The 21780-nt window shown below is 59.7% G+C and overlaps 1 protein-coding gene across 2 annotated transcripts in view; it reads left to right on the top strand.

Moving 5' to 3' along the window:
* The window catches only part of SHANK3 (SH3 and multiple ankyrin repeat domains 3), a 51257-nt gene that overhangs the window by 12340 nt on the left and 17137 nt on the right, over positions 1–21780 (top strand). The window contains exons 11-21 of one of the 2 annotated variants that reach the window (XM_025282569.3): positions 691–961; positions 3783–3985; positions 4983–5096; positions 10147–10222; positions 10460–10542; positions 10909–11033; positions 11126–11258; positions 12148–12228; positions 16027–16050; positions 19635–19765; positions 20373–20457. In XM_025282569.3, coding sequence (XP_025138354.2) covers positions 691–961; positions 3783–3985; positions 4983–5096; positions 10147–10222; positions 10460–10542; positions 10909–11033; positions 11126–11258; positions 12148–12228; positions 16027–16050; positions 19635–19765; positions 20373–20457 — 1326 coding nt within the window. The remainder of the gene's footprint in view (positions 1–690; positions 962–3782; positions 3986–4982; positions 5097–10146; positions 10223–10459; positions 10543–10908; positions 11034–11125; positions 11259–12147; positions 12229–16026; positions 16051–19634; positions 19766–20372; positions 20458–21780) is intronic. The other variant, XM_025282570.3, reaches the window with a different exon arrangement.

Below are 21780 nucleotides of genomic sequence, written 5' to 3'. Positions count from 1 at the left end.
TTTCTTTTATCCTTTTATTTTAAGCCTACTTGTGTCTTTGGATCTAAAGTGACTCTTTTGTAAAAGCATATAGTTGGATCATGTTTTAATCACCATCTGCTATTTAAATAAAGTTTTATTGGAACTCAGCCACACCCATTTGCTCATATATATTATCTGAGGCTGTTTTCACACTGCAGTGGCTGGGCTGAGTCCTTGCAACAGAGACTGAACGGCTTGCAAAGCCTGAACTGTTTACTATCGGATTCTTTACAGGTGTTTGCCAACCCTGGTCTAGAATATCTCTTTTACAGTTTCTCTGGTGATAGTCAACTGCAAATAGCTCCATACAGTGGTCGGCTGGTGAGCTGTGTCACATGTGGCCGGTTTTTTGTCTCTCTGGAAGCCTGTGAGATGGGCAGTTCCAAGAGCAGATCTAAGCAGTCCCGAGACTCATCTGGCTGACAGGAAGGGCAGGCTTTTACCTCTGAAGCTAGAGTTAGAGGCAGCTTGGTATGTGACCCTGCCCTCTCCCCTCCATCCCAGCTTCAGTCATGGGGTGATCACCTGACCTGTTCTGCCTGGGACTGAGGTAGCCCCTGGGACAGAGGATCTTACTTTTGAAATCTAGAGACACCAGGCAAACCTGGAGAAGCTGGTTCCCTAATCTGGCCGCCCGGAGTCTCACCTGTTCCCCTCCCCCCACCCCAGTGCCATTCAGGGAAACCCCCAGCTACGCGAAGCGGCGGCGGCTGGCGGGCCCCAGCGCCCTGGCCTCGCCTCGGCCCCTGCAGCGCTCAGCCAGTGACATCAACCTGAAGGGCGAGGTGCAGCCGGCAGCTTCTCCTGGGCCTTCACTGCGAAGCCTCCCCCACCAGCTGCTGCTCCAGCGACTGCAGGAGGAGAAAGACCGGGACCGGGATGGGGACCAGCAGAACGACAGCGGCCCTGCCACGGGCAGGGGCAGCCAGAGCAAGATCAGGTAGGAGGAGGCGGGCCTGAGCCAGGAAGAGCCGGCATGGGCGGGCGAGTGGCAGGGAGAGGCCCGCTCTCTGCAGAGGCCTGGCTCTGCAGGGATGAGCCCAGGTTTGGGTGGGGGCCTCCCAGGGTGGGGAAGGGAAAACGGTGAGGTCTCCTGGCCTGGGGCAGGCTCCCCCACACTGAGCTCTGTTTGCAGTCAGACTTGTGCTGAGGGCAGTGGGCAGCTGTGGGAGGGCGCTGGGAGGAGAGGGTCTGGTTAGACTTGTGGTTTAGAAAACTTTGCGCCAGGGAGGAGGACGAGGGCTGGGTGAGCTGTGCTAAGAGTTTAGGGACTGGTGCGTCCTCTCCATGAGGGCTCCAGATCCATAGGTGGACCCCAACCCTGTTCCCAGAGGAGAGTCTTGGTGTTTCCCCAACCCCTCTGGCCTCCATGGTTCTCCTGTTTACCCTTTAGCACGAGTGCTGGGATCCTGAGAACCAAGGACTTGTCATTCCCAGAACTTACAGCAAAAAGCCTGGGCAGGAGCCCCACTAGACTCTTGGGCTGGAAGCCCACTGGGCCGAGCAGTGGGAGTGAAAGGTGGTTACTGGCTCTACAGACGGTCGGAGTCCAATGCACTCCTTGCACCCGCAGCCACTCTGTGCCTAGGTTTCTCATCAGTTAGGCGGGACTGATCCTACCCCAAACATTGCCTTTGGGAAGCCTTCTGGAGCCTGGCAGTGAAGGCTCCCTACTTGGACCCCTGGTCACAGCACTAGCCAGCGCTGCCGATTAAAGCCTCTCGCCTCCCCGCACCTTCAGGGCAGGAGCTGCAGTTGCCCTGGAGCCAGTCATATAGAAGGTGCTCCGGAGACATGCTGGTCACCCAATAGCACTCTGTTTCCACAGTGACAGCTGGGCTGAGCAGCATAGTGCGTATCATCTCACTTAACCTTGACCTTGTATGAGGCTGTGGTCTATTTTACAGATGAGGGTCCTCACACTCAGGTGGGGTAAATGACTTGGCCAAGGCCACAGAGCTAGGAAGCAGCTTAACTTGCCCCCAGGTAGACCTGATTCCCAAACTTGCTAAGTGTGAGCATTCAGCAGAGGGCTTGGGGTGCAACAGGAGCTTATAAAAGCCATTTCTTCCTCTGCTGTTGTCCCTGCTCATACAGCCTTGACCTGTGATGTCCTCTCTGTCTTTCTGTGTCCCTACCCAGACTGCAAGGCTATTTGTCCTGCCCCAAGTCACTTCAATTCTCCCCCCAAATTTTGCATAGCCCTGTGGCTAAAATAACAAACTCTGGGATGGTTCAGTTCTGCAGAGGCTGCTCCTGAGTTGGAGCTGTGGAAGCCCTGCTTTGATTTGGTTTTTGTATATTCACTCATCCTTTTAGCAAACACAAACTAAGCCTTGCTGGTGGGGCTCCAGCTCACTGCTCTGTGGGGAGAATAGAATTTTTATTACTCTTTTTCCAACAAACATTTAGTAGGTGCCTAGGGTGCCAACTGTGGGGGGGGGCTAATAGCAGGGAGTTCTAAAAGTCTCAGGACACTGACAGCTGGGGCCCAGGGCTCAGAAGCAATTAAGTGGGGAGTGATCCAGGTAAGGGGGCCTCCCAGTGAGCGGCCAAGACTGGGCTGAGGAAGTTTGGCGCACTCTAGAGGGAGAGGGCCTCAGTGGGAGATCACCTTTGGTTGCAGGAGAGGAAGTGTTTTGAGTTTGAGTTGCTGTCGGTGGGGGTGGCATAGAGGTGGGGGAGGTGGCGCCCCCTCTTGGCAAAGCCTGGCCTGCAATGTCAGAGTCCCCATCACAGAGCAGGGCAGAGAAGGCTGTGTTGGAAGCTGAGCGGTAACTTCACAGTTGGCCAGACGAGCAGGAGTGGGATAGTTGAGGTGCTGGGAACGGCCAGGGCCGAGAAAAGAAGGCACCAGCCGTATTACTGAAGTGCAGCTAATTCTCGCCTCCGAGAGCCTGGCTGTTGGCGAAGACTGTGGACGTGGTCCGCCCAAGTGCTAGGGAGCCGGTGCAGGCCTCTGAGCAGGCGAAGGCTGAGGGCTGAGGCCTCGGGCTTGGTGCCCAGGCGGTCAGCGTGGAGAGGGCATGAGCATCCGAGGCGGATGTCCGGGAGGAGAGGACCCAGGTCCAGAGGGGGATTCGGGCGCCCAGAACTCGCGGCGGCCACGGTGTGAGGTGGCCGAGGCCCCAGCTGGAGGGGGGCGCGGACCCGCCGGGGGAGCCCCTCCTGGAGGCTAGGCGAACCCCGAACCGGTTCTGAGACGCTCTTCTCCAGTCCGAAGCCCCTTCGGACTTCCTCTCCTGGCCGGCCTCGCCTCCCGGTGTCCCCGCGCTCCTCCGTCGGAACGACCCCTCCCCAGCCTTCCCCTCCGCGCACCGTAGTCCTCCTCGGCCCGGTGGCCTCTCCCGCGTCCGGGCCGCTGCGACCGGGCCGCAGGGGGAAAGGAGGGAGCCCGGCCCGCCGCCCGCAGAGGGAGGAGCCGGGCCGCGGAGGAGGCGGGGCGCGCGGAGCGGCCGCGGCATGGAGCGAGCCCGGCGCGCCCGGGAGCGCAGCCCCGCGGCCCCGGAGCCCTGAGCGGGCGCGGCTCGTGCGCTGGCGGGAGCGGGCCGGGCGCGGCGGCGCGGCCCATGGAGCGGCCCCGGGCCGGGCCCCCGGCGGGCGGGCGGGCGGCGGCGGGCGGCGGGCGGCGGGCGCTGCGGCGGCGGCTGCGGTGAGGCCGGCGGCGGGGCCGGGCCGCGCGCCATGGAGGCCCCGGGCGCCGGCTTCGCGTGCCCGCTGCCCCCCGGCATCGCGTCCGTCACCTACGTGTTCGTCTACAGCCCGAGCGGGCCCGGCGGCCCCGGCGGCCCCGGCCCCGCGCCCGGCCCCGGCCCGGCGCCCCCCGCGCCCCCCGCGCCGCCGCCCCGGGGCCCGAAGCGGAAACTTTACAGCGCAGTCCCCGGCCGCAAGTTCATCGCCGTGAAGGCGCACAGCCCGCAGGGCGAGGGCGAGATCCCGCTGCACCGCGGCGAGGCCGTGAAGGGTGAGGGGGCGCGGGGGGCGGGGTCGCGGGGGGCGCGGCGCCGGGCCTCCTGGGGCCCGCGGGCGTTCGCGGCGGCGTGGAGGGGCCGTCACCAGGGTTGTCCCCGGGAGCTCTGGGCCGCCGCGGTCATTATGGGATGTCCGTGCCCCTGGGGATGCCTTGTGTCACCGTGGAGGGAGGGCTGCTCGTCTTCACGGGGCTCCTGTCATGCGGGTTTCTCTCCATCCTCTGTCATCTTGGGCTCCCCAAAATGTCACCACGGGGGCTCCTCTCCTCACGGGGGTGTTTCTGTGTCGTTCTGGGGGCTGGTGGTGTTGGGGTTCTCATGTTCGTAGGACCCTATCCGGTTACAGAGCTTCCTTGAATTATGGGGTTCCTGTGTCACTTCTGGGACTTTCTTCATTGGAAACGCTTGTGATATGTGGAATTCTCTGCCAGTTCTGTGGGTGTCTGTAATGAGGGGATCCTGTGCCGTGACAAGCTCCTCCCATTATGGGGTCTCTGTTATCACTGGCGTCCGCCCCTCATGAGTGCCCTCTGTCCAGGGAGCCTGAGGAAGAAGCAGTTGTGTTGGTCAGCTCCCCGTGGTCCATCATGGGGCCCAATCTCCTGGCCACAGCACAGTGACCCTCAGCTCTTGGCAGTGACCCCTGGGATGGGAGAGTTGGTTCAAGAGCAGGGAGGAGAGCGGGCAGGAGCAGGACTGTGGCCCCTGCCTCTGCCTCCTGTCCCCCCTCGAGTGTGTCCATCTGTGCATCTCTTTGTCCCCCACATGCCCATCCTGTGCTGTGCCCATCTGTTCTTTTCTCTCTTCCGTGTGGATCCCAAAATTTTCCCAGGGAAAAAGCCAGGAGGATGAAGGGAGGGAAGAGAAGAGGAGAGAGACGGGAAGGTTGGGTGGTGATAGTGGAGATGGTGGTCGGGGGCGGAGGGCAGCCAGGTGGGCTCCGGCTGCGCCCCTCTGCCCTGACAGCCTGTCTGGCTTCTGTCCCCCCAGTGCTCAGCATTGGGGAGGGCGGTTTTTGGGAGGGGACCGTGAAAGGCCGCACGGGCTGGTTCCCGGCTGACTGCGTGGAGGAGGTGCAGATGAGACAGTATGACGCCCGCCACGGTGAGTGACCCCCGCTTCCCTGGGCGGCTCCTGAGGGCACCTCTCTTCCAGCTTCCCCTTGCTCTTGCTTGGAGGCAAATCCAGATTATATTCACAGAGAAAAGACTAGAACAAATTCAAACACACAGAAGTAGATGCAAACTCATGTACATGACAGACATACCACATGCCCCACACTTACCAGCACACACATGTACATCTGGACCCTGGACAGCTGTGGAGACACTTGTGACATGCCCACAGGATGTACTCGTGTGAGTGTGCACCAGTCTGGGATCCCCCATGTGGCTCTCGTGACCACAGTCCTCCCCAGACAAGGTTCTCCCATCAACGCTGGGTACTTGGAGTGTGTGACTGCTGTGTGGCTGGCAAGCAAGTAAAGAGGTCAGTGTGAGAAAAGAGGCGTCATTCCAAAGTGGACAGATTGTCCAAGTGGGCAGCGCAGGGAGGCCTGGGCCAGCCAAGAGGAAACGAGGCCAGCTGGGCCCAGAGGGGCTGTCATGGGTGCCCCGGGGCCAGGATGGTCTAAAGGCAGCAGGTGGGGGACGACTGCATCCTTCGCCGGCAGGGAGGAAGTGGGGGCAAAGGCCGTGGCTCCTGGGGCTGGTCAGCAGCCTCCGTGTGACCCGGCTGGTCACCTGCACCTCCAGGAAGGAGCCCTCTGGGTGCTGGGATCTGAGGCGGTCCTGCCAGTAGAAAGGAGAGACTGGTCCTTTCAAACCCCAGCCAGAGCTGACTGCAAGCCCTGGAGGCCTCTCGACCCACAGTGGGACAGGGGAGCCCCCTCCTGAGTGGTGGCTCTTGGTGGTCACTAACGGTGTGTCTGGACCCGGGGTGCACACATCTGTCTTTCTGCACATGAGGGGCTCAGACCCAGCGTTGCCATGCTTCCTTATCCTGGGTTGAGAATTTCCCCAGGGCAGCCCACCCCGTGTGGCCTGGGCCCCTGCCCTGGGTGGAACATGGCCGCTGATCCCCTCCTGGGCAGGATTCTTTACTCTTATCCTTGGCTGTTCACCACCTTGCTCTGATGGCTCTTCTTGTGGCTAGGAGCCTGGAAGGGACATGACCCCCTCTGGTCTGCCCAGGGTGGGCAGGTGGGGGGGTGTGTTGAGGTGGAAAATGATTTCAGCGGTTTGGGCGCTGGTGCCAACTGTGGATAGGAGAGGCGGGAGGAAGCCTCCAGACCTGCCTAGGGTGGAGCCGCCTGCTGCCCGTGGTGTGGGGAAGGAAGGTTCTGGTTTGAGAGCTGTGTGGGTCCAGGGGCAGCTGGAGCGGAGTCTGAAGCTGGGGAGGAAGGAGAGAGGTCTGGACTGGACTCAGAATTTGAGAACAGCTAATGTTTCTTAGGTGGTTGGCATGTGCTGGATGCTGTGCTGGGAGCTGGGATCACAGGGGCTGGCTCTGTGCCGAACGAGGAGCAGGTGTGCGCCGTGCTCCAGAGGCACGTGTGGCGTGACTGTGATGGCGTGAGCCCAGGGAGGCTCCCTGAGTTGCTTGAAGGAGTCAGAGGGCTTTTAAGCAGAGGGTTGTTTGAACTGAGCCTTGAAGGGTGGCTGGGGCCCGCCGGGGGGTCAGCTGACGGGGTGAAGCAGAGCCTGTTGGCCAGAGTGTGGCATGGCCTGCTGCGTCCGCACGTGCTGGCACCCAGCGTGCTCCGAGCAGTGTCAGGATGCCTGGCTTGGTTTTTCGCTCTTTCACATCTAAGAATTCATCGGTTCATCCCAGCAGGCCTGGGAGGTGGGGACAGTTGTTGTTAGTCCATCTCTAGGAGGACGGGTTCCACAGTCCAAGGAGCAGAGTCTTGTTCGCAGTGTAGGTGGTGGGCTGCAGGGTCTGTGCTGTAACCGCCACACTTCACGGGCTCTGGTGTGAGTGAACCTGGATGGGGCAGGGGCTGGGCTGGAGGCAGGGGTCCTGGGACCAGGGGCGTTAGTTCATGGCGGTATCATAGGAGGCGGAGTCTGGGGGAGGGGGTTGCTGTCCTGATTGTGCCGTTCATTTAGGATTAGGGTGACGGTCCAAGCAGGACAAAGTGAGGAGATGGAGCAGGGGCGGGGGGCAGGGCTGGGCCAGGGTCGTGGAGAGGGAGAGGACACAGAATACCCTGCTGAGGGGGCTGTAGGCCTCTGGGCAATGGTGGGGCCCCGGACGAGGGCTGGGGCTCTGGCCTGTGCAATCGGAAGGTGTCAGAAGGTACTGGGTAGGTGGGAGCGTTTCATAGGTTGGCAGGGAGACAGGCCTCTGTCCTCACCTGCAGGCCTGGCCCAGCTGCTCTGGACAGAGTCTCTGGTCTGGGACCCAAGGGCTGAGTTCTGCCAGAGGTGAGAGGGCGGCCCAGGAACACAAACCTGCTTCCAACAGGCCCAGATCCAAAGAAGGATCTGTTTCTGAGACTGGAGCAGGGACTTCGAGGCCAAGGAGGGGACACTGCCAACATGTGTGGGCCAGGCGACACCTGTGGTCTGCAGAGCGTGGCTCCCACGGTGCCCGTCTGGGTGCAGGGAGCAGGCGCAGCAGGGAGGGTGAGCCGGTGGGGGCGGGGCGGGGCGGCCTGGGCATTCTGGCGCCGGTGTGGGGCCCCGGGCCGTGGCTCTGCCGCTCCTCCCTCCTCCTCTCCTTCCAGTACTCGGGCGACCATGTGTGTGTTTGCATTTTAGCTGGCTTTTACATGTCTGATTAATAAAACTGGAAAATGAATTTGCGTTATGTAATAAATATACTGTGTTTGGTCGATAAATATAAAAACAGGAGGCCAGTGATCTGCAGAGGCTCTTTTTTTTGGGGGTGGGGGCGGTCCTTCTGCAGGCAGGCACTGTGAACATTTCCAGAGTTGGGTCTGTGTGGAGAACGGTGCAGTGGAGGGGAGAGCGGTCTGGGCCCCCCCGGGGCTGGGCGAGGCCTTGGCTTTGGGGACTGCAGGGTGGTGGGAGCAGGTGTGCTGCAGAGGGGAGAGAGACTCTAGCACTTGGGAGGGAGCCAGTGAGGTAAAACTACAGGCCGTCAGAACCGAGGGGGCCTCCAAGGTGAATTGTCCTGCTCTGTAAGGAGAGGGCCAAGAGGGACTGTTGACGTGCAGAGAATCACACAAGTTAGCGGTAGGGTGCTGAAATCCAGACCAGTGCCTTTCCCGACATCTGTGCGCTGAAATCCAGACCAGTGCTTTTCCCGACATCTGTCTTCTGACGGTAACACAAGCGCTTCTTCCTGTCTTGCCACTGCTCCTTCTGTCCTTTGACTCACCACCCATCCTGCCCTCCACCTGCTCTCCAGCAACCCCCCAGCAAGCCCCCACCCCATGCTCTCCCTCCATCCACTTATATATGCGTTTACCATTTGACCTGGCCTGTCTGTCCCTTGTGCCATCCAGCCATCCACCAGCCAGCCAGTCAGCTGTCTACCACTTTGCCCTCCTAGTTAGCACTCGGAACGCCTGGTATGGATTGCAGAAATAAACACGGCACAGCTCCTGCCTGCAGGGAGCTCACCGTCAGTGGAGGAGACCGGCCGTCAGAACCGTGGTTCCCTCTTGGCTCTCCTTCCCCACTGCTGTCTCTTACTCCTCTGCCCCAGCTGCCCAGGCTGCTCACTGTTCCTTGATAACCCCGAGCTGGCACCTGGCATGTGACTCTGCCCTGAACACCCCCACCCCCGGAAGGCCCTTTACCCACATAAAGAGATGCTCCCTTATGCCTTCTTTCCTTTGTTCAACTCTCCCTTCACAGTGAGGCCTTCATGTGACCACCTAGAGCTGCCGTGTCCCCATCTGCTTACTTTTTCTTCACTGCTTGCCAGCATTCGACGTGTTCTGTGTATGCCTGGTTCTTGACTCCTCTGTCTCTTCAGCTGTACGGTTTAGACTGTACACTGCTCAGCGTAGAGGCTTCTTTCTGTTCTCTGCTGTATTCGTGGAGCCTGGTGCATAGTAGGAGCTCAGTACATACTTCTTTAACGAATAAGTTAATCTTGCGAAATGTTAAGCTGGTAGAGAAGGAGGGAGGAGCTGAGGGATGAAATCTGAGGTGGTGGTGGAGCTGCAGAGCTGGAGCAGAGGTCCTGGGAAGCCGGAAGCAGGAGTGGGTGCAAGGGTACTGGAGAGCCCAGTGCACAGGCTGCGGGAGAAGTCTGTCTGGAGCAGGGCGGTTGTGGCTAGAGGTGTGGCCTGGGACCTGCTGGCTTGCAGGACGTCAGCAAGGCCGAGCTGGGGTAGCAGGCAGCTGGCCAGCTCTGCAGGGAGAGCACGATGGGTAACACTCTGTGGGAGGCAGTGAGAGCAGGCAAGGGGACCCGCCCCCCAAACCTGAACCCCTCCCTGCCCGCTCAGAGAAACGATCTGGAGCAAAAGCCCGTGAGGGCGGGCATCCCTGTGGTGAGGGACACGCTGGCCACACAGGGCTGCCTCCATGCCAGAGCCTGAGAGTGTGTAGCGTGACGCCTGCACTTGCACACGCAGACACGCACACGCACACGCACACGCACAGCCACGTGTGTGAGCACAACAGCTGCGCGTGCTTGCAGGGCACACACACAGACACGCACACGCACAGCCACGTGTGTGAGCACAACAGCTGCGCGTGCTTGCAGGGCACACACACAGACACGCACACGCACAGCCACGTGTGTGAGCACAACAGCTGCGCGTGCTTGCAGGGCACACAGACACATGCCTGTTTGAACACAGCGCTTGCACACGGCTCTAGGCCACACACGTGTGCGTGCTCACCTTCTCTGCCCTGAGTTTCGGGGCTTGTTGGCTCTCCCTGTGGCTGCCCTGGCCTTGTTTGGTCTGCTCTGTGCAGCTGCTCAGGAGAAGGGTGAGCCACAGCCCCTGCCCATTCTGGACCCTGGACCCTTTCCTGCATGGTCCCCTCCGCCTTCTCACCTTAGGACTGCTGGGCCCAGTACCCCAGGCTTTGGACCCCTATTTCCATGAGGGCACAGCCAGGCCAGGGGCATGTGTGTGGGCAGAGGCTGGTGGCCCACACAGGTGAGGGGGGTTCAGGCCAGTTGGAGGGTGAGACCCTCTGTCAGCTCCTCAACCTCCCCTCAGAAACCCGTGAGGACCGGACAAAGCGACTTTTCCGCCACTACACGGTGGGCTCCTACGACAGCCTCTCTGCACACAGGTACAGAAGGGGTAGGTGGGCCGGTGGGCAACGGGGTCAGATGGGGGAGGCCCGGGGGGAAGCAGTCAGTGGGGCGGGGTGGTGCCCAACCCGCACATCTGCTGCCTCCCCGGCCAGTCCAGGGACGACTCCCAGGGCGGGCGCTGCCCATGGACCCTGTCTGGGGCATGTGGGGGGTCAGCCTGATCCGGGTGCTTTCAGCAGGGTTCTTCTCACCTCTCCATTTTCCTTCATCAGTGACTATGTCATTGACGACAAGGTGGCTGTCCTGCAGAAACGGGACCACGAAGGCTTTGGTTTTGTGCTCCGGGGGGCCAAAGGTAATGACCAGGGGGGTGTCCCGCTGGCGATGCGCGCCTCCTGCCTGGCCTCTGCCCCCTTTCTCCCCCACTGCCCGCTCCCTTCCCGCCTCCCCGCCGTGACTGTCTATTCTGGGTTTGGGATGTTGGTAGGAGGCAGCAGTTGTGTTCCCTCCCTGATTTTCGGGGCCTCTGCTGAGGGTGTCTAATGGAGTAGGGGCCTTTCTGGTGGGGTGTGGGGTGGGCCTCTCGGAGGCGTGCGTCCCGGATTGCTGGGCCGGCTCTTCTTGCCCTGGGCAGCCCTGTGTGCGGCCTTCCGGCCCAGGCTGGGCACGGGAGGACCGCCCCGGCGGCGCCCCAGTTGACCGCCCCCACCCCGCCCCACAGCAGAGACTCCCATCGAGGAGTTCACGCCCACGCCGGCCTTCCCTGCGCTCCAATACCTCGAGTCGGTGGATGTGGAGGGCGTGGCCTGGAGGGCAGGGCTGCGCACGGGAGACTTCCTCATCGAGGTGAGGCTGGGCCTTCCCCGCGCGCCCGTGGGTGCCGGCCTCCAAGCCCGGGAGGCCTCACTGGACCCCCACCCCGGCCCTGGCCATCGCAGGTGAACGGCGTGAACGTGGTGAAAGTCGGACACAAGCAGGTCGTGGCTCTGATCCGCCAGGGCGGGAACCGCCTCGTCATGAAGGTGGTGTCAGTGACCAGGAAGCCCGAAGAGGATGGGGCTCGACGCAGAGGTGAGTGTTGGGTTCCCCTTCTGTCCCCTGACCTTAGACCTTTGACCCTGGGCCCACGCTCCTCTTCTCGCTGCAGCCTAGACTGCTGACCTCAGGGGCCTGAACCTAGGCGAACACCCACGTGCGTGGCCTGGGCACCCATCCCTGACCTCAGACAGCCAGCCTTGCCCCAGCTTCTGACCCCTGACCCCAGGTTGCCCTCCTAAGATTCCTGCCCCATCCTTCCCGGTGCCCCCCAGCCCCTGGCATGGAAGAGCCCTCCTTCCCAACGCTGCCAGCAGCTGCCTGGAGGCCGGGGTTGCCATGGCAACTGTGAGGTTGACGCTGCCGCCGCCGCCGCTTATTGTCGGAGGGAAGGGGGAGGCGGCACCTGCGGGAACAGGAAAAGCGTCTTCTCCCCGCGCCGGCGCCGCCCGGGCTGTGTCGCCCGCCGCCCCTGCCCAGGCCCCGGCCTGGCTGCCCACACCCCGGCCCGCGGCGGGGCAGTGGCCTTCGGGGCCTGGGGGAGCCCTGGAGCGGCAGGAGCCCGGCTCGCGGGAGACCCCTCCCAGCCCCCACCCCATGGCTCTGGGGTCCCCTGCTCAGCCCTGGAAACTGCAGCCTGGGTCCCAGGCCGGGGCCTGCCGGCCTGTGAGCTCCCTGGGTCCCTGACCGCCTCCTGAGGCCCCAGTGGCCCTGGCCCAGCCTGACCTTCAGCCCCGCCGAGCTCCCAGCACCATGAAGAAGTTTGCATCCAGCCGCAGCCTCAACAAGATCCTGGCTCAGTGTGACTCGTCCTCCCGGGAGTACGAGGAGATCCAGGCGGTGGAGCGCAGGTGGCATCTGCACCTGGCCACGCCACGCTGCCTGCTGCTAGACAGGAGGTCCAAGGCCTCCCTCTTCTTTGCAGCCCCGCCGCCCCCTAAGAGAGCCCCCAGCACGACGCTGACCCTGCGCTCCAAGTCCATGACAGCAGAGCTTGAGGAGCTTGGTGAGCGGCGGGGCAGGTGGGGGGCAGACAGCCCGGGGTGGGGGGCCGGGTGGGGGAGCCGGCCAAACTCAGGCAGAGACAGAAGGGAGGACGGACGGACAGACGGATGTATGGATAGGTCAGAGGTAAATGCGTGGGTGCTGGAGTGGTCGGGGAATTGGGCTGAAGAGGGAGGAGGTGTGTGGCTGGACTGGGCGCTGAGGGGCGGGTGGCAGGGCTGGAGACGGACAGTGGGGTGCCCAGGTCTGGGGTACGGGGGCAGGGCCTGGCCGCCAGCGTGCTTGCCTGCATGTGCACGCGCTGCCCCCGGCGCCCACGCCTCCAGTGTGACTCTGCTCCTTCATTTCATCCGAGTGAGAAGAGGGGCCCTGAGCTTTGCTCCAGGCACTAACTGTGCGGTCTGTGCCTCCCTAACCCTCTTAGCACCTACGTATGCATCCGCTAAGCAGGGTAATTACAGTGAGCTGCTGACCTCAGGGCTGCGTGAACATTGCTGGTACACTGATGGAACAGGCCCTCAGGAGTGGCTGGAGGCAAAGAAGAGTGTGTTGGGGCTTGGATGGACATGTGGGGGCCACAGTCCCAGGATGGCCACCAGTAGCCTCATCATTGGCGTGTTCAGATATACATGACCGTGTCCTGACATATGGACAGTTAATGGTGGTCATGCCCTAACTTATATGACCATGAGTATCTTCATCATGGCATGTTCCAATATACATGACTGCTAACATGCTCTATCCTTCTATAATCTGGACTCAATCCTAGTCTGGTTCCAGCCATAGAAGGACCCTGACTCTGGTCCTAAGATGAGCTGTGACCCAGTGCTGGGCACAGGAAGGGCCTTGATCATGGTTCTAGACTGAGCCCCAACCCTGGTTTCAGGCTTGGTTCTGCCCCAGCCATAGAAAGAGCCCTTACCTGTCCCCTAAAATTACTTCTGACTTTCCTCATGGACTGACCCCTGACCCAGTCCTTTGCTGAGCCACCCCCTTCCAAGCAGGTGCTCTTGACTGCAGTTTGGTTCAGTGGGGAGGACAGCCACCAAGACAGATTGAGCTGACGTGGCCAGGACCGTCTTCCCCATAAATATTCTGAATAAAGCAAAACTTTAAAAAAATATGCAGCCAATTCAAAATGAAGGGAGAGGAATTTCTCAGTTCTCAAAAATGAAGAGAGAAATCAGAGCCAAGAGTGTGAGAGGAAGCTAATGCTTCCATAATCCATGAGGTCTTGGGACAGATACAGATCCTAAGGGCAAGGGATCAGGGCTCTGATGCCCCTACAAAACCCAAGAGATGTGGAGACGCTAAAACCAAGCCCCAAACTGGAATTAGCATCAGAAGAGCTAGGAATCATAGAATGATGTGAAAGAGACAAGTCAAGGTGTTTAAACACCAAGTTTAACAGAACTCATAAGGCAAGAACAGGACAGTGAGAAAAATAAGCAGATTTTAAGAGGATTCCTAAAGAACTGTTACTGAAACAAAGTTTAGCCACTGAGATTTTAAAAATCCATGCCTGGGGAACAGTATACTGACCTACCCGAAGGAAGAAACTATGAATTAAATGATAAATCTGAGATTACCCAAAATTCAGCACAGAAAGATAAGGAGATGGAAATTATCAAAGAGCAGAAAAGAGATATGGAGGGCAAACCAGACAGCCTAAATAAAGCCCCAGAGGGAAAGGGTAAAAAAATTGAGGAAGAGGCAGTATTTGAAGAGTAAATGACTGAGACTTTTCTAAAATTGAACAAGGACGTGAGGATCCAGGTTGCCGGAGTCTAAGTCTGAAGCAGTGAAGTGGAAACAAAGCTACCTCTGGTAGTAAGAGTTCACAGCACGACAGGTGAAAGGGAGACTCTTAACTACCAGAGGACGATGACTTAGAAAGAACAGGGGTCAGACCGACAGCAAGGTCATCGTCAGCAGCAGCAGATTCTGGAAGACGATGGGACAGTAACTTCAAAGTCTTGAGTCAGAATGCTTTCCACCTGGAATTCTGTGTCCAGTAAACTCCTCAGTCAAGAGTACGGGAGAGAAGTGGGCGGACTCTGGGCCCCAGGGTCACAGGGGTCTGAGACCAGTCAGGGGGAGCTGATCCATCACACTGATTGAGGCTCCAAACCGATCGATAGACAGATGCCAGTCGGCAGTGGATGTGGCTAGACCCCACACTAGGCTCTGGTGGGTGGTTCCCAGAAGTCTCCTGCCAGAGGCCCTGTTCAGCTGCACGTTCAGAAGGGATCCTCCCCGCTTTGCACAAAGAGGTGCTTGGAGAGCCTGTCATCCAGGGACTCAGGGCCTCTGCCCTGCAGAAACAGAACTGCCTTTTGCTTTCTGGGCTGCTTCTGTCTGCAGAGACCAGTGCGTGGAAAAAGAGGCTCCTTCCTCTCTGGTCTGGGTGTTTCCTCTGCTGCCTTCTGACAGGGCTGCTCCGCTGACCCGTCTTCCAGAGGGAAGGGGCACTCGTGCGGCCTGAGGTCAGATCCTTCCACCAGCTCTTCCTGAACAGAGTCTGGGGAAGGGGAAGGGACAGCTTCGCACAGAGCCTCCGTGCACACTGCTGAGTGAGGGGTCGCAGTTTTAACTGAACTGGACCCAAGCCCTTCCTGTGGCTCTGTTGTGAGAAGGGCCTGGGTGGCCAGGAGCACAGGAAGACCACTCCTGCCCCCGAAGACAGTTGTTCTGGGGAGCCAGCCCACTTGCTGACCTTCTCCTGACATATGGTTTGAGAAAGCCAGGCTGGCATCAGGGTCTTCTCAGGTGCCTAAGCAATCATCCCATGATTCACTGTGCTTTTAAAAGGTAGAAATAAGACCCATGGGTTCCTTGCCAGCATAAACACATTACTTTTATGTCACAACATCAAGGGCGGATAGGGCCCTTAGGTATCCTGCAATCTATTGAGACGAGGACTTGAACACGTGGAAAAAAATGAAAATATGAGGCCACAGAAGAAGCAGGTGGCAAGGATGGGGCTCAGGCCAGGTGGCGCCTTGCTGTTCAGAGGGTCCTCAGGAGGAAGAGGAAGGGAGGTGTGTCCAGGGGGTGGTGTCCCAGCAGAGGGGGCCGAGGAGGCTGGCAGAAGTTGGGTTAGAGGAAGGGGTTGGGTAGGGACTCTCCCTGTGAGAAGAAGCGAGGAGGGGGAGGAGGGGGGCGGGCAGGACCTCTCAGTCACCAAGTGCTCAGTGCATAGCTTGGCCCCGGGCATCCTGGGGCAGTAGAGGCCAGCGGGGGCCCAGGCCAGAGGGGCCCCGAGGGGCCGGAGCACCTCCGGCTCGTCCTCTTTCTCATAAGAACTCTGGGACTGCTGGGCTCCTTTCACTTTGGGGTGAGAATGTCAGGGCAGTGGCTGTGCCGGGGGTGCTCCCTGACTGGCCATGGTCCGGCAGACACACTGACCTGCCCGTTTTGGAAGCATACTTCTGGAATGCTCATGGGCGACCATCGCACCATTGATGGTCTCTGAAGTGGGTTTTTATGAGGTTTGGCCTTTTTTCTGAACAAACGTTTGATTCAACCAAGTACGATTTAGCCATGCATTCACGTGTGCATGTCTGCATGTGTGTGTGAGCGTGTGTGTGTGTGCATGCACACAGCATTGTCCCTGCTTGGGTTCCCACCTTGAATTTCCTGTACCAACTTGGCATTTGGGTAGATGTGCCAGTCACAACCTGCCGGGGTACAGGCTGGGAGGGGGGGAGTGGGGGAGGAGGGTGGGAGCGGGGGTGGAGCCCAGGTGCCGGGGGACAAAGTCTGCCTCTCACCCCGTTTACTCTTTCTTGATTCCAAGCCTCCATTCGGAGAAGGAAAGGGGGTGAGTCATCTGCTGTGCCCCAGGCCCAGCTTTGCCTGACCCCTGGTGAGGGAAGGTGTGTCAAGTCAGGGGGTCTGGAGGCCTGCGCTGTACCCTCCTGTTCAGGGGCACAGTAGAAAGACCTGGGAAGGGTCAGACGGGCTGGGCTGGGCTGGTGAGCGTAGCCACAGGCCTTAGGGGCTCGGGCGGGCTGGGCGGTGGTGTGAGGGCGTGGGAGTCTGAGATAGAGCTAGAAGAGCCCCCCAGGGAAGCCACGGCCTGTGCCAGGCCTGGAGCGGAGGAGGGGTTCCAGGGGGCCCAGCCGAGAAGCTCCCTGGGGCGACAGAGTGGCTGGGCCAGTGGGGGCGGGGGCCCGGGTGCTCAGCCCGAGCTTGGATTGTTTTCTGGGACTCCTGTGCCTGGTGTGTGGGTTCTGTTTCTGCCCTGGTCTGTTGTGGGGTTCAGGCAAGTGCTGACATCCTTTCAGGGCAGGAATCAGGGCCCCGCAGCTGGGTGGCCTTCAGCACCCCGTTCCTCCCAACAGGCTGCCCCCTCCATCCTTTGAGCCTCCTTCCTGCACATGCATGTGTCTGGCCTGGCTGCACCAGGCACAGCATCCATGGGAGGAGAGGCTGGGCCTGGGTGCTGAGTTCCCTCGTCTGCAGGCTCCACCCGTCAGGCGGCCGTGAGCCTCTGTCTGCCGCGCGGCCGTCCACGCCGGAGGGGAGCCTGCGAGGGCTCGGTTGTGTGTGTCCCGACTCGTTTGTGCCTGGCGCCTCCCCAGTCCTGGTCTGCTGGGCGTTCCCTGTGCTTGGGGCACACTCACCTGTCTCAGCCCGGGTTCCCCGTGTGACCTGCGATCTTGCCTCTGAGTTTTCCCAGTCCTTGCCCCAGTCCCAGGTGAAAGGCTTTCCCCAGGGTCTTTTCAGGTAGAAAACAGATGACTGGGTCTCCTCTGGGGACACTTTTCTTCGCACATTTGAGGCAGACACAGACGCTATCTTAGGAATGTTTTGGTTCTGCCCTCAGCTCATTAGCGGGGCTCCCAGGGTGCTCTGCTGTGGCCTGTGTGCTGCTTCCGGTTGTAGGGGACATGGTGGTGATTCGTCGCCCCTGAAGGCCCCTCACCTCCTCTTGGGTCCTGGTCCAGAGAGGTGCGTCCCCAGCTTCGTGCCTGCCGTGTCCGGTCTCCACACCCAGTGTGGCTGCGGGCAGTGGGACTGAGCAGTTCCAGGGCCCCAGGCCTGGTTCCTAATGGCCTTCATTTCTTCTTTCTTTAAGAATCTAAAGTAATTTATTTAAGCATATATTTTTTCTCGTTTTTTTGGGGATTGTGGTCAACCTCACCAGCTTGCAGTTTGCAGAATTCTTGGTTCTTTTCCTTTTGAAAATAAGTCTTGTCTGGCCTCGGGCCCCCTTGCTGGTGGCCAGCGGTGGTTTTGCTTTGCTAACTTGCTTTGTGTCTCTGGAACTGAGTTCTTCTGGACCTAGAGATGCAGCCTGTAAATACCCAGCTCAGGTGAGCATGTACCCTGTGTGGCACATGGAAATATTTTCTCTCTGCTCATGTTGTTATGTCTGCTGTTTCTGGATAATCTGGTTGTGAAGTCTGATCTCTTATTGGATCTGTGATTTGGGGCAGCTCCTCTCCCCAGAGCTTCAGATTCTTGCTGGTGAAGTGGAGACAGTAGCTGTGTCCTCTGCCTGTGGCTGTTGCGGGATGAGAGGAATCATGTAGTCTCTTCTCACGCTGGAAGTCACCAAGTGAAAAGTGAAAGTGAAAGTCGTTCTGTCGTGTCCAACTCTTTGCGACCCATGGACTATACAGTCCATGGGATTCTCCAGGCCAGAATACTGGAGTGGGTAGCCGTTTGCTTGTCCAGGGGATCTTCCCAACCCAGGGATCGAACCCAGGTATCCCACATTGCAGCTGGATTCTTTCCCAGCTGAGCCACAAGGGACTTAGCAAATGGTGGTGATGGGGATTCAGCTTCTGAAAGGAAATCACTCACCTCATTCCAGAAGCAAAAGGAAGGCCCCTCTGACCCCCACTGCCCCTGGGGGTGCTGAGAGCTGTGCACAGGCCAAGTGGGCTGGTCTGCAGATAAAGGTGTGTTTTGCTGGTGACTCCAGCATTTGCTGAACTTCCATGTATTTGGAGCCTGGGTTGGATGCTCAGGACACGCAGGCGCGGACGGCCGTTTGCTCTCTCCTCCCCATGGGCTGTCTGGGGAGGTGAGGTGCAGAGACAAGAAGGGCTGTAGAAAGTGTATCCTTAGTGCCTGCCTTGAGCCAGACGCAGCTGCAGCCCTTGGGCTGAATGTGCTGATTCTCACAGCAGACGCTGAAGCGGGCACCTTTTTATGCCTGTTTTATCAGATCAGGAAATCAAGGCACAAAGAGACTAGGTCAGGACAGTCAGCATACAGGATGGGACTGGAGATCTCAGAGGAGTTTGTTTCCGCCCCTGTGGCAGTCGCTGAGCAGTGCTGGGAGGAGGTGTCGTGCTGACCGCCGCACTCCCGCTGGGGCACTTGGGGCGTCAGGTGACTAGTCGTAACAGATGTGTGCTCCTGTGTGGGGGGCGGGGCTCGGGGGTTTGGTGGCTGAGTGACAGGTGGGTCGCAGTGGGGCTACGGACAGCCAGGCCAGGGGGCAGCCGGGCAGACAGTGGGGCTGCCTCCCCCTCTGCTGTGTCCCGCGTGCTGGCCCTAAGTGGACCCTCCCCAGTCATCCAGACACACTTGTTTAACAGAATCTCCAAGTCATGTTGTTCATTAAAGCTACTGCTTTCCAAAACATTAAATAGCTTTAAGAGAAACGAGCAAGCAAAGCTTTTCTTTCATAACAGATTTGAAAAGAGTGCCTCCCGAGGGCACCTGGTTTAGGCCTCAGCCCCAGGCTGGGCCTTCTCCCTCCTAGCTTCTGGGGCAGCTTTCTGAGGGGCTGTTGGAAGCCCCTCAGCATTGCCTCTCCCAATAGCCTCATCTTAGCACTTCCCACCCTAGATGGAGCTGCCTTTCGAGTTGTAGATTCTGGGGCCTCCTCATCTGCATAGAGCTATGCTTTAGGTCTCTAGCCTGGGGCAGTGAACCACTAGCTACCCGCCTCCCTGGTTTTGGTTTACGCACATTCTTTATGGACCTGGCTGTGCACCAGGGTCTGTTCTGGAGCTGCTGCTTGCCTCGGTGCAGTGGGGGTACAGACGGGAATAAAGGAAGGGCAGCGGGAAACTGGGAAACTCAGGAAGTCTCTGGCTCTGAACAGTCCTGCCCCTGCCGTGGTCCTCCCCTTCATGGCCAGCCAGACTTTCCTGGAGCTGCGTTCATGGATTTATCTGGAGCATCCCTGAGGGGAGAGGCCAGGCTGGAGTGGGGGCTGGTTCTGGTGGGTGCGGGGCTTGGATGGGACACAAGTCCCAGGCCTCCTATCTTGGGTCAGGAGCGCATGCCTTGGGGAGTGAGGGCCGGGCCGGGCTGGGCTGGGCGGCCTCTGTTAGCAGCCCCGGGAGGACCAGCTTTGCGGGAGGCTGTGTCTGGGGCTGCAGAGGGCTGTCGCAGGTTCAGGGGCCCCGTGGCTGAGGCGGCACCTCTCTGGCTGTGCAGAGAAGCTGGATGAGATCCTGGCGGCCGCCGCGGAGCCGGCACTGAGGCCCGACATCGCGGATGCGGACTCAAGAGCGGCCACCGTCAAGCAGCGGCCCACCAGCCGCAGGATCACCCCTGCTGAGATCAGCGTAAGCCCGCCTGGCAGCTGGGGGCAGGGGCGTGGGCAGGGCACGGGGGCTGCGTCCCCTCCCCCCAGCTTGTGCATGTGGAGGGTGAGGGTCCCTCATTTGGACTCCACTCTTCAGGGGTGGGGGTGAAGGACCCCACAGCCTCTTCCGAAGACACTGGGGGCCATCTGAGCCCCCCGAGCAGCCACAGTTAAAGCCTGCTGAGTGCTCAGCCTTCTGGCTGTGGTGCTTGATGCCTCCTGCTTTAGGCAGGCTCTGTGCGCCTGGAGCAAGGACCCTAGCCCAGCTGAGGCCACGGCACGGTGTGCCTCTGTCCCCCACCGCCCGCTTCTGGGCTGTTTCCACCCGCCCCCCAGCCTCACCGAGGCCCCTGTCTGTAAGAACCCTGCCCAGGGCTGCCTGGGTCCCACAGCTCTGCCCCTGCTCCTCGGAGGCAGGACCTGGATCTGGCTTCTGTGTCAGCACCATGGGCACCAGGGCTGCTGGAATTAGCACATGGAGGGTCTGATCTCAGGCTTAGGAGGAGGATGGGTGGGGCTGGATGGGGAGCTAGGGACCCCGGTGCTCTAGAACCTCCATATACCCCTGCCCCCTCCAACTCTCACAGTCACTGTTTGAGCGCCAGGGCCTCCCAGGCCCAGAGAAGCTGCCAGGCTCCCTGCGGAAGGGGATTCCACGGACCAAGTCTGTAGGTACGGCTGGGCTGGGGGCTGCATGGGGCTGGAGGACTGGGTGGGTCTGGAGTGGGTGCCGGGCTGGAGGCCCCTGTCTCTTACCACCCTTCAACTGAGGTTGACAGTTCCTCTCCGGGTCCTGCCTCTGCCTGGCGGCGGCCCAGGAATCTCATTTGTTTGTGGACATAGATGGGGGTGAGGGGATGTCAGTCCTTCACCCAACCAAGAGATACTTTGCTGAAAGATACCCCTGAGGCTTCTCCCCATCCCTCCCCACCAGCGGGCACCCCGGTCCTGCTGTCCCACAGACACCGGCGTCCCCGTCCCTGGCTCTCCTGTACCCTGCCTGGCTGTGCCCCTGCAGCCCGAGCTCATGTCACACTTCTGATGCTAAAGCTACTCTCCCCTTGAACCCGCCTCTTCCCCTCTCCAGCACTCCAGCTACGTCTCTACGTCCCTCCTCTCCTTCACAGGCAGTTTTCTGCAGAAGTCTCCCTACTTGCTGTCTCCCCACCTGCCTCTTGGCCTGGGGCAGGCCAGCTTTGTCCATACTTAACACTGAAATTGTTCCCACCAGGGGATCCCTCCCAGGGGACACACTTGACTTTCCTGCTCCCTCCTTGAAGTCTTCCTCTCTAGGACTTCAAGGACAGTTGCCGTTTCCCCCTCGGTTCTTAGTCTCCATCTCTCGCCTGCGGGACGTGGGTCTTTCTCAAGGCTGTGTTGGCCTCTTTGCCTTCGGCACCTGTCCCCGTGGGGCCTTGTTCCCCCTCACCTTTGGCCACCTCCTCCTCTGACCCTGGGCTGGATCATCTAAGAAGCCCTCCCCACCACCTCCCTCTAGGCATCGGGGCCCCCTTACCTCCCCACCTGTCCATCCATCCACCCACAGACATGTCCAGTTTTCTGTCCATCTGTTCACCTGCTGACCGTTCTGCCTGCCCATCCCTTTATTCCTGTGTGCCCGATGCCCAGCAGAGTACATGCCAGTGCTCACTCGAGCATGTGTTTGCATGTGCTGGTTCATTTAATACTTCCAGAGCCTTCCTGAGACGACACTGTCAGTACCTCTAGATTGCAGATGAGGAAACTGAGGCAAAGAGGAAAAATGACTTGCTCCAGGTCACACAGCTGCCTTGCCTGTCTTCTGTCCACTCATCTGGCCAATCAGCTGCAAACTGATGGCAAACCCAATCCCTTATTCACCCCAGGGCCCTGCTGCTTAATACACACTCTAAACTGATGCTGGACAGGGTCTGGGGACTCAGTTGGGGGAGGTGACATGTTTGCAGACAGCTCAGCTCAGCAGTTGCATGGTGGGTATGCAGGCATATTTACTAG

Source organism: Bubalus bubalis, chromosome 4 (assembly GCF_019923935.1).
Source record: "Bubalus bubalis isolate 160015118507 breed Murrah chromosome 4, NDDB_SH_1, whole genome shotgun sequence".
Taxonomy (NCBI): domain Eukaryota; kingdom Metazoa; phylum Chordata; class Mammalia; order Artiodactyla; family Bovidae; genus Bubalus; species Bubalus bubalis.
The sequence above is the reverse complement of the archived record's forward strand: the minus strand, read 5'-3'. Positions and strand labels throughout refer to the sequence as shown.